The following is a 12,633-nucleotide window of genomic DNA, read 5'->3' on the forward strand; positions in this document are numbered from 1 at the left end:
AGGAAAGAGTCTATGAATTCCTGGTTGGGGTTTATTTCTGAAGAATATAGTTTATTGTAAAACTGGTAAAAAACATGATTTATTTCTTCAGGTGAGCTGGTTAGCTTCCCTGCTGAGTTCTTTATGACCGGGATTGTTGATTTACCTGATTTATTGCTATGGTGGAAGTTTTCCTGCCTTAGACGGTGAATCATAAATTGAGTGTGTTTATTGAGTATTTCATTGAGTTTGAATTTATGTTTCCTAAGTTTTGCCTGTGTTTCTTCAGTTGGGTTGCTTGCATTGGTTTCTTCTAACTGTTTAATTTTATTGTTGAGTTCTACTTCCTGTTCTTTTTCCTTCTTTTTTGTATACTGAATATGAGATGATTCTTCCTCTGAGTACTGCTTTTCCTGTTTCCCACAGAAGGGAAGGAGATGATTCAGGGGAGCCGGAGAGAAAAAAGAGTAGCATTTGGAGTCTGGGTGCTGAAGCCGCCAACAATCGCCAAGGCCAGAATCGCTCATGAACTGTTTTATTGTTTTTGTGGATTGCCAGATTCGTTTGCTTTTAGAGTGATCAGATCTGTCAATTGTGGGGTCTAACACTGTATTAAAGTCGCCTGCAATTATGATGGGACAGCCAGATAGAGTTGAGATGGAGGTGAAGAGGTTCTGAAAGAAAACTGGGTTGTCTGTATTAGGGCCATAAACATTAACAATTGTTACAGGGGTATTGTGAATTGAGATGTTTATGATGACAAAACGTCCTTCTGGGTCTGTGATGGTGGCGTTATGGATGAATGAGATTCTTTTGTTAATCAGAATGCAAACTCCCCTTTGTTTTGTTTTGTAATGAGATGAGAAAATGTGATTGAATTGTCTTGATTTGATGCGGGTGTAGTCTAATTCTGAGAGATGAGTTTCTTGTAGGAGACATATGTCAGCTTTTAAACTATCCAAATGATTTAAGATTTTGAGCCTCTTTGCCTGAGATCCAATCCCACGGATGTTCCAGGTCAGGAATGTAAGTGGTACCATGTTGTGATTGTACAGTTATGAAAATGTTTGATAAGGTGGGTATTGTGTGTGTGAGAGTGTGTGCAGGTGTCAGTTAGATAGGAGAGAGGGAAGGGGGGGTGGAGGAATAGGTATGTAATGTGGTGTGCGAATGAGATGTAAAGGGTAGGGGCTGAGAAGAATATAGAGCATAAAGAGGTAGGAATTTGGTTCTGGAGTGGTGACAGCATGAACATTTCCTGTTTAGCATTGAAAACATACAGATCATAATTTGACTTTAGCCTATAGACATAATAAACAAAAACAGACAGGACACACAAGCAAACATGTATAGACAAAACACCATGAATGACATTAAACATTGAGAGAGCAAAAGAGAATGGATGGGTAGGGGGAGCAAAAGGAATGAAACATAAGAAGAGAGAAGAGAGAGGTGATCCAAGCATCAGTAGGCAGTGGGTTAGAGAGAGTTGAGGGTGACAATATTATAATCAAGATGTATGTTGGCATGAGGTATGATGTGCTATAGCCAGGTGGTGATATTGGGGTTGCGATACAGAGTTCCATTGACATACAGTTTATCGACTGACAGTGCTGCTCGTTTGCCCTCTTGCCTGAGTTGTTTCATTATGGGCAAGAGGGCTCTTCTTCTTTCCTGTATTACTTGTGGGAATTGGTCGTTTAGTCCGAATGAAGTGCCTTTCAGTTCTTTCCCTTTGCTTTTGATGAGTTCTTTGTGTTTGAAGTGTTCGAACTTGGCGATAATTGGAGGAGGTTTTTTATTGTCTTTGGAAGTGAGACGGTGTACACGGTGGAAGGTAATCTTGTCGACTGTTTCTGGCGGTAGTTTGAGAGATGACTGCAAGAATTCTTTAACTGCTTTCTCTGGGTCGTCGGGTGTATCTTTAGAAGTTGGCAGGGGAATTCCGGAAAAAATGAGGTTATCGCGCATGCTGCGGCACTGGAGGTCTAGGATTGTTTCTTTCATGATCCGATTTTCGCTGGTGAGTTGATTAACATGGTTGGATAAGTTTGTGATATTTCCTTTGAGTTCACGGTTTTCTAATGCGAGTGTGTCGATCTGTGATTGGGAAAATTCGAGGCTGGCTTTTAAGTCCTTAATATCTGCGTGCAGATGTTCCAGTATTGCAAGTTTGTTGTTTATGGATTGTAGTAAACTGACCTCGATGGATGTAGAAGTAGCGCAAGCGGTAGGTGATTCTGGTTCAGTCTCTGTTGAGTAGTCACGAGTGCGTTTCTTGCTGGGTTCAGATGACATAACGTCCAGAATGAAGAGGTTGCCGTTGGAAAAGGTGGAGAATATAATCCGGTTTTTGATGAGAGTTGTAGAGAGGTAGTGGTTGTTTTTAGTAGAAGAAAAATAAAGTTTTGTATTTCTGTTTACAAGCGTCAGTGTTCAGTGCGCTGCCATTTTGGATCTCACCCAAACTTTTAAACCTATATTTTATAGATTTAAAAGTTTGGCTATAATATTTTATAGGTATAATAGTTTGGCTATAGCCTACTGTCCTGCTTATAGTATAAGTATAAGTATATACTCTTTTGATCCTGTGAGGGAAATTTGCTCTCTGCATTTATCCCAATCCGTGAATTAGTGAAACGCACTCAGCGAGATGAAGCCCACACTAATCCCGGCGCAGTGAGCTGCCTGCAACAACAGCGGCGCTCGGGGAGCAGTGAGGGGTTAGGTGCCTTGCTTACCTACTGGTCGGGGTTCGAACCGGCAACCCTCCGGTAACAAGTCCGAAGCGCTAACCAGTAGGCCATGGCTGCCCCATGTAGTTTAGCACATAGGACTACAGAATATCCCACTCTTACGATAAGGGGGTGTTGTTTTATATGCCGATAGTTAGATCATAATTCTAAGCTGGATGCATGTGACTGGTTTATTCAAATTCACGTCACCCGGGAGGTCTCGTCCATTGCAGTCTTAGCATAACCTAGTTTACCGCTTCGCCGCCAAACTCGGGGCCCTTGGGCGCGAGCTTGACAGCGTATAGCGTATAGGCCTATGGCCTATTTTGATATCAGATGTTGCTATGCAGGGTTGCTACCCAACCCTGTTGCTATGTCTATGTACTTTAAAGACATATAATAACATGCCACTCTGTCAGGTATGTTTTTATGAGCAACGACTTTTAGTAACTCTCAATTAAAAAGTAATTAGACTGATTTACACACCTGTCCTACGTCCAGGCTGTGTGTGTGGACACCTGTCCCACGTCCAGGCTGTGTGTGTGTGTGTGGACACCTGTCCTTTGTCCAGACTGTGTGTGTGTGGACACCTGTCCCACGTCCAGGCTGTGTGTGGACACCTGTCCTTTGTCCAGGCTGTGTGTGTGTGTGGACACCTGTCCTACGTCCAGGCTGTGTGTGTGTGTGTGAGTGAACACCTGTCCCACGTTCAGGCTGTGTGTGTGGACACCTGTTCTTTGTCCAGGCTGTGTGTGGACACCTGTCCTTTGTCCAGGCTGTGTGTGTGTGTGGACACCTGTCCTACGTCCAGGCTGTGTGTGTGTGTGTGTGTGTGAGTGAACACCTGTCCCACGTTCAGGCTGTGTGTGTGGACACCTGTTCTTTGTCCAGACTGTGTGTGGACACCTGTCCTACGTCCAGGCTGTGTGTGTGTGTGTGTGTGTGAGTGAACACCTGTCCCACGTTCAGGCTGTGTGTGTGGACACCTGTTCTTTGTCCAGACTGTGTGTGGACACCTGTCCCATATAAGATAGCAAGATGTGATCAGTGGAAAGTGCTGTAATAAACCACTTTTACATCCACGATGAAACATCTCAAACTCAAGTTCTCATGCTGCTGGATATGTAAGGTGTCCTGTTATATGGAGCTACTGGACGAGGGAGAGGTGTCCTGTTATATGGAGCTACTGGACGAGGGAGAGGTGTCCTGTTATATGGAGCTACTGGACGAGGGAGAGAGGCAAACAACTCCCCGATGCGCAGCCCATGGATATAACAACTGCCTCTGTGTTTGAGATATGATGTTCTTGCCTTGTCTTGATGTTTGCATGCTTTTTAAAGACAGACCTCAGTATTTTAGACTCACTCTCTGTGACACGCGCACACACATCCACACACACACACACCACACACACACACACATACACACACCACACACACACACACACACACACACACAGAGGACAGAAAGGAAGGAAGAGAGTGCACACAGGCTGAGGAGTGTGCTGATTGGTTTAATAGTCATCATCACATCTCACACATGAGAATGCAGAACACACACCCCCAGAGCTCACAGGCCACGCCTCCTGCAGGTCACCACAGGCTCCGCCCCCACCCACACTCTGGGCCAGAAAGCAGCACCATGGCAACGTGTCACACATTTCCTGGTCAACTACTAAAATAATATTTACACACTGCACAGCACACTCTCCAAGGTCACTGCACACTCTCCAAGGTCACACTTTAAATACAAATATATATAGTAGATGTGTTATTGCACACCCCCAGCAAGCGTCTGATTCAGGAGGGAGTCCGGGCCACGTCAGGGCCACGTCAGGGCCGTAAGAGCATAGACACGTTTCTACGTCTATACACATCAGGGCCAGGAAGAGATGCGTCATGGGAAGAGATGCATCATGGGAAGAGATGGCTCATGGGAAGAGATGGCTCATGGGAAGAGATGCATCATGGGAAGAGATGCATCATGGGAAGGGATGCATCATGGGAAGGGTCGCTTTGGGAAAAGTCCAGTAAGACTCAGGCCTGGGCCTCACATTCGTTATTCAGGAGAACTGCAGGGTCACTTGCTAGTTAGCTACAGTGCTGCTACTTATGGGGGGGGCAGCTGGTACACACAACAGGCTGGAGGGGGGTTCCGCTACAGAACCGGGGTGGTGTGTGTGTGGGGGGGTTCCGCTACAGGACCGGGGGTGTGTGGGGGGGGGGGTTCCGGGGGGTGTGTGGGGGGGAGGTTCCGCTACAGGACCAGGCGGAGGAGAGAAGAAGCCATAGAGGAGCCATTCACCAAGTTTCATCTGTACGTGTGTGTGTGTGTGTACGTGTGTGTGTGTGTACGTGTGTGTGTGTACGTGTGTGTGTGTGTATGTGTTTGTGTGTGTACGTGTGTGTGTGTACGTGTGTGTGTGTGTATGTGTTTGTGTGTGTACGTGTGTGTGTGTGTACGTGTGTGTGTGTGTACGTGTGTGTGTGTGTACGTGTTTGTGTGTGTATGTGTTTGTGTGTGTGTGTGTACGTGTGTGTGTGTGTACGTGTGTGTGTGTGTATGTGTTTGTGTGTGTATGTGTTTGTGTGTGTGTGTGTACGTGTGTGTGTGTTTGTGTGTGTGTGTTTGTGTGTGTGTGTGTACGTGTGTGTGTGTGTACGTGTGTGTGTGTTTGTGTGTGTTTGTGTGTGTGTGTACGTGTACGTGTGTGTGTCTGTGTGTGTCTGTGTGTGTCTGTGTGTGTGTGTCTGAGGGATCAGATCAGATCTGTGTTGTGCCTGTGTCTGGAGTCAGGTTGTGTGTGTGTGTGTGAGAGAGGTGTAGGTGTAGGGGCCTGGCTGGTTGGCTGGTTGGCTGGTGGTGGGGGGGTGGGTGGTGCTGTAGGGGCCTGGCTGGTTGGCTGGTTGGCTGGTGGTGGTGGTGGGGGTGGTGCTGTAGGGGCCTGGCTGGTGGTGGGGGGTGGGGGGGGGGGGGGATCACTCCACCTCCATCTCCCCCGGGGCAGCAGGCTGGTGGGAGGAGCCTCCAGACTTGGCGTCGCCACCTGACTGCTGAGGGCCGTTATGGGCCCCCTCCGCAGGCTCCTCCCCCTGGGGCTTCGGCCGCGTCACCACTGGGCCACACACATCGTCCAACTCCTGCAACACACACACACACACACAGGTACACACAGGTACACACACACACAGGTACACACAGACACAGCAACACAGTTAGGGTTAAGGTGTGTTTGGAAGAAGTGTAAGGGCCCGTCCCAATACCTCCCCTACATTTTTGCCCTGACCCTTGTTTTTGAGCGTGCACGTGTACTGTAGGGTGTCCCATTACTCTAGGGAGCTATTTTCCCCTTAAAATCAACCCTCAAAATATAGCCAGGACCGACGCCGGCTTAAAACCAAGTGGGAGATGAAATTACCCAGGATACCGTGCGAGCTGAGCGAGCCGCTGGGAAGGAACAATTGCGTTGCTCTTATATTCTCGCAAATAAGCAAAATAATAATAATATTATTAAAATATATATTATTAAAATGTATATTATTAAAATGTATATTATTAAAATGTTTAAATATGCATATTAAAATATATATTATTAAAATATATATATTTAAAATGTTTAAATATGTTGGAATATGTTAGTTTGATGCACATCCAAAGGACTGTTGAGTTTTGAACACTAATGTTAGAAAATATATCACAAAGCTATCTGACGACGTTCATGATATCTGCTGAGTGCTTTGAGAGAGTCTGCCCATCAAATAACGTTATATTTTATAAACACGAATATCTCTGTTGACGCAGATAAACCAACACAGCCCACACAACAGTCAACACAACCGCTGGAACCGGCATGTTCCTGAATGAAAATAGTAGCAGACTACTACCGGTAGACACGTCGGCGCTGCACGTGACGTAGGTGAGCACGTTCGCTACGCTAATTTGCATATAGTGGTGTCCCAATTCATAGGGAAAGATCTTCACCCCCACTTCCCTTGTTGAGGGGGCTTTAATGTTGAGGGCAATCAAAACCAAGTGGAAGTTTTAAGGGGGGAGAAATGGGACGGGCCCTAAGTGTGTGTGTGTGTTTGTGTCAGAGTAAATGTAGCAGGTGTGTGATTGAGAGATTTAATATGTGTGTCTTAAAGAACAATAGGTGCAGGGCTTAAAGCAAAGACATATCATGTCATATAGGCCTGTAGGCATATTGCCCATTTTCACTTCTAAACCAGCCCAGCCCACGCCTGAGCACTTCGAGCCCTGTAAGTGTATATTTCAGATATTTAGGGTGTGTTACTCTGTGCGTGCATAAGTGTGTGTGACAGCGTGTGTGTGTGTGTGACAGCGTGTGTGTGTGTGTGAACATGTGTGAGTGTGTCTTTGGCAAGTACGCACCTGTATTTTGCAGATGATGTCTGCTGCCTTGACGACGGGGTCTTGCGTGATTGGCTGCTTGCTCTGGGCGTTCATCCTGCTGCTCATCCACCCCATGACCTCCGTCACCTTCGTCTCCACGGCAACCATCTCCTCAGCGCTCAGGTGCTCCAGGCGCTCGTCCTGTAGGGGGCAAAGGTCACCACTGAGTGGTCGCTAGGCAACGCTCATCCTGTAGGGGGCAAAGGTCACCACCGAGTGGTCGCTAGGCAACGCTCATTCTGTAGGGGGCAAAGGTCACCACCGAGTGGTCGCTAGGCAATGCTCATCTTGTAGGGGGCAAAGGTCACCACTGAGTGGTCGCTAAGCAGCGCTAAATAGTGGACGCTTTAATCTGCTAAATTAATCTGCTTGTTAAACCGAAAGGTCCCTAGCTAAGCCCCAAATCCTACAGGACTACAGGTCAGATCTGCAGCACTACAGGACTACAGGTCAGATCTACAGGACTACAGGTCAGATCTACAGGACTACAGGTCAGATCTGCAGCACTACAGGACTACAGGTCAGATCTACAGGACTACAAGGTTAAGTGTGGTGGCAAATCACTGGCGAACACATTTGTCACTAGTGGCAAACTTCTCATTGTTGCCAGAACTTTGCTGGAAGTTTGCCTCTAGCGGCCAGGTCAGGGGCCCTATTCACAAAGAATTTTAAGGCTAAAAGTAACTGGCGAATTTAGGAGCAACTCCTAAAAATAATGGGCGTGTCACTCCTAACTTTAGGACTCCTAATTTTTTTCACTAAAAGTAATTCATGAAGCATTTTAGACCTAAAAATAGCATTTAAGTCTGGGACAGCTTAAAAGAAGTCGAGAGGACTCCAAACTCACTAAGACCTATTCACAAACCGATTTTGTGGCATTTCACGTTGCGATGTTTTGAAATGCGTATGCGGCTACAGAAGCTTCCAATCGCGAGGGAACAATTTTGCATTGTAGGCATAACTAACATGCAATAACGCTACCAACAACAACCAAAACTACTCATTGTCAACATGTAAATTAAATGTAACGTTTTATTGTGAATCAAATGAAAATGTTCTCCTCTTTGCAAACGTAGGCATATGGTGACAGATTAATTTAAAAATGTTGCAAAGATACTGCATCAATATGTTTCATCAGGCTACTAGGCTATTTGTTTTGCCTTACTCTTTATTCATTTAGGCTAGGCCTTTTTATTCAGTTATTCATCATCTTCCGTCCTTCACACTACTTGTGTAGCGCACGCATTCTCCGACCTGTCACCTGTCACTCATCATCGTAAGGGAGGTGTTTGGAATCATTCCCGCGTTACAATCATCAGCCAATCAAGGTGGTCACTTCAGTCAAGCTCGTGCATGAGTAATGACGTCATCCATAGCAACGAAGACTCACTCCTAGTTTAGGAGTTGTCATTTTTCCTTACTAAGAGTAGGTCTGAAAGGCTTTGTGAAAAACTTTTAAGAGAAAACTCCTAGCTAAAATCTTTTAGTGCGATTTAGGAGTAATCCTAGTGGCAGAGGTGGGAGTAAGTCACACATGTGCAAGTCACAAGCAAGTCTCAAGTCTTAACCTTCAAGTCTCAAGCAAGTCCAAGTCATTTTTTGTGACAATCAAGCAAGTCAAGTCAAGTCATAGCTTGGGTCAAGCAAGTCAAGTCAAGTCAAGTCATAGCCAAATCATACAAATTCATGATGATTTACCCACGTTTTCATTTTAAAATAAGCTACAATAGGCTAGTTATGAACTGCTGGAGTTTTATTTGTATCAAACAAATAGACATTGCATTCATTCAAGCCACATACATCTGAACGGTTTATTATAGAATAAGATAAAGGGCTCTATTTTAATGGTCTAAAACGGAAATGTCTTTGCGCAAAACCCAAGTGACTTTGTGGGCGGATCTTGGGCGCTGTTTCTATTTTACCGGCGGGATAATTGACTGTTGCGCCCAACGCAAATCTAAAATGGGGTGGTCTGAAGTAGCTACATTAATCGTGGGTGTGGTTTGGGCGTAACGTGCAATAATCCAATCAGAGCGTCATCTCACATTCCCTTTAACAACAGGCACGCTTGTTCCATAGCTGATTGCTGTTATGGTGGCGTATTTGCCAGGCGCAGCCAGGAGCGTTCACAGCGCTATAATCACTGTTCGGTTGGGAACAGTTAGCTATTGATTTTTCCTCTTGACAAAATGTAATGCAGAATTGTCACAAAGACATACTTTCCAATGTTTTGGGATCACTCTCACTGAATCACGAGGTTATGAATGCATGGTGATATTTTTGCAATGTACAATGTAATCTAACATACTCTCCCGTGCTGCCGCTGGGGCATTTGGGTTAAATGGCATTGGCATGCAATTCAACATCACGTCTCCTTAAGTCATCTAATATTTCCTAATTTATGTCATCAACACACCCGTGATTCGTGAAAATGTGTACGCTAGATTTCACATCTTAATGGACACCACACTGATTTCCCTCGAGTGGTATATTTTTCTTTGAAATTATGTATGGCTTACAGAAATGGGAACTACGATGTATAGATGAGAGGAGCGAAGTACAGCACAGGCGGCCAAGCAAGGGCTCCTTACCCTTAGGCAACTCAACAAGAGAAACAGTTTCCAAGTTGACCTAACTTTCAACTCTGCACAGTATCCCATTAACTGCATGACAGTAGGCTATTTACAATATTTTCTGAGTTTGTAAACACGTTATCATCAACTTAATGCACGCACAACATGTGTTTGAGCAGGAGAGAGAATAACAATGAATGGATGCAGCAACTACAGAAATTGTAGCCATACTTGCTGCTTTCTTGTACTATCTATGGTTGCTGGTTAACAGCACATAAAAGCTGATTTAAGCTAATTCACTAACTCAAGACTTCAAGGCCATCATGGATATAAAACGTTTTTTGAAAATAACGAAAGGATGGAGGGAACATAACAAAGCTTGGAGTTATTTCAGATGGGCTACAACAAGGTTGGCAAAATGATGGTGCTTAAAACCTTAATAATGGTTATAATGCTTAGGCTGATGTTAAAGCGCACGCAATGTTTAAAGCCATACACAACGGTAAATTAGAACAAAACTAAAGGTAACTTTAGCCTTTATAGGGCTGTATAAAGTTGTCCAAATTAATAGGTCATAATTAGGCGTTGTTGTTGTAAAGATATTGCATGTAGATGCTAAATTTGTAGGTCACCAATGCACAAACAAAACCGGGAAATGGACAAATATTATCAAGGCTTTGAATGTTTCTGTCTGTGCACGGGGGTGTCTGTAGATTGGTGTGCAACACATTCATTCATGCAGGCCTGTGGTCATGCATGCGCCCTTAAAATAGCATCTGCATTTGCGCCACAGACTTTAGACCAGGGAGTTTCTGGTCTGTGGCAGAATTGTTTTCTGAAACTGCAAAATATCAACAGTGAACGTTTGCGCCGGAACACGCCCCGTCTTTTTGCTAAACCGCCCCCGTGGGCGCAATCGAATTCCCTAATTTACAGACATGTACCTGTGGAGGGAAAATTCCAATATGCGCTGACTGCAAAATAGGAAAGACAAAAGCGCGAGTATACAAAGTCAATTGCGCTGGGACGCAAGATAGAGCCCAGAGTGTAGATGAATAAATAGAATAAGATAAAATGTATATGAATAAAAATAAATGTATTTCAAGTAGACCTATAATAAAATAATTATTGTTTATTATTATAATTATTGTTTATTATTATTGTTTCAATATGCCTCAAATATTAGGTAGGCTACATCAGTGTTTCTCAAAGTGTGGTCTGGGAAGCTATCCCAAGTGGTTTGCAAACAGACGTGGTAAAATATAATATAGATAAGTTGTTTGCCATATGTAAATCCAGTTCTGCAACACTATCTATGTAAGATATGCCAGTTTAAATCATATGAATCCTCTGACACAATAAGCAAAGTGCAAAGACAATAAGTAAGGTGGTTCAGTGAGTAGGCCTTTGTGTAGGCTAATATACTGTTGAAGTAGGTCTAATCTTTTTTTTTTTTTAACTAGGTGGTCCATGGGTTTCTTTTTTATTGGTTAAGTAGTCCTTCGTCTGAAAAAGTTTGAGAAACACTGGGCTACATCAAATCATCAAATCAAACAGTTCAAGTTACACCTGTCCTGATCTGTCACATCTCCAGGGACCCAATAATGTTGAAAAAGTAATCAATTAATAAAACCCTGCCGCCGACGTCACTGCCAAACTTTTGACAAGCGCGACAGCGCAATGGGTTTAGGAGGGTTTAGGACCGTCAATGCTGTATCATATTATACATAAGCCTAACATGTGAAGTAAGCTACTTTTTTATGCTGATTGCTGGCAGTTAGCTAGGCCTACTACTGACTGTTACTACTAGGCTGTAACGTATGGAACAGGGACGTGTTTAAGAGGGAGGGAGAAAGAGAGGCACTTACTTTAGGTTACATTGGCAACATTTTCGCTAGCATATCAAGATTAAACTTAGACAAGAAAATGTTTCACTTTGCCATTTCACACATTTTAACCTATTATGGCGTTAGCTAAAAAGCACAATAGATTCAAAGCCAACTCTTAGCATGCCACAAATTTGACATTAGGTTTCTAACACGACTAACTTCTGACGGATGAAAATCAACGTGATGATGGTTATGTCGCTAATTTGCGCACTTGCAGACTGCTGTTCATTTCTCCTTTGAGTTGTCAGATACATCATCTGTGTAGCCAAACATTATTATGTTTTGGTATAAACGTAGACTAGAACCTTCCATATTTGCAAGTTAGCCTACTTCAGTCTGTCTCATTTGATCTGGCACTTGGTCTGTTGGTCTGTCGCGTCACTTGGTAACAATGACAGGTTCGCTCGCGTGATGCATGCAACAGCACCTAAGCAGATTTTCTAAAATCATAAAGTTAACTCCTTAATATCTATGAATAAATAAAAAGTCAAGTAATTTCAAGTCATTTGTCTCAAGTCTAAGTCAAGTCTCAAGTCATGAAGAGCAAGTCAAAGTCAAGTCAAGTCTTTCATACATGTTGATCAAGCAAGTCTCAAGTCCTAAAAAATGTGACTCGAGTCTGACTCGAGTCAAGTCATGTGACTCGAGTCCCCCATGTCTGCCTAGTGGTAAGATAAAAGGCTTTGTGAATACGGCCCCAGATCTACAGGACTACAGGTCAGACCTGGGCCATTCTACAGAAACGTCCATTTTTCTGTCCTGACACTTTACAGTTCTGTTACACTTTGAAAAAACACCTAATAAACACCTAATAAATGTTTTGAAAAACACCTAATAAATGTTTTGAAAAAGACCTAATAAACACCTAATAAATGTTTTGAAAAACACCTAATAAATGTTTTGAAAAGCACCTAATTGTAACAATTTCTTTGTATTTCTAAGTAAAACAATATGTTAATTGAACAATCACATGTGTTCTAAACGAACATGCAGGGGAAGGAGTGAATGGCTGCCAGCTGAGGCGAGTCGGCCGATAACGAAGGC

The 12,633-nt window shown here is 43.7% G+C and overlaps 1 protein-coding gene across 1 annotated transcript in view; it reads right to left on the reverse strand.

Moving 5' to 3' along the window:
• Positions 1-5,665: 5,665 nt before the first annotated feature.
• Positions 5,666-12,633, reverse strand: part of hspa4l (heat shock protein 4 like) — a 59,097-nt gene continuing 52,129 nt past the window's right edge. Inside the window, exons 18-19 of the mRNA XM_042086068.1 lie at positions 7,107-7,268; positions 5,666-5,854 (exon numbers count right to left, since the gene is read on the reverse strand). Coding sequence (XP_041942002.1) covers positions 5,693-5,854; positions 7,107-7,268 — 324 coding nt within the window. The 3' untranslated portion in view covers positions 5,666-5,692. The remainder of the gene's footprint in view (positions 5,855-7,106; positions 7,269-12,633) is intronic.

This window comes from Alosa sapidissima, chromosome 1, assembly GCF_018492685.1.
Source record: "Alosa sapidissima isolate fAloSap1 chromosome 1, fAloSap1.pri, whole genome shotgun sequence".
NCBI classification, from domain to species: Eukaryota; Metazoa; Chordata; class Actinopteri; order Clupeiformes; family Clupeidae; genus Alosa; species Alosa sapidissima.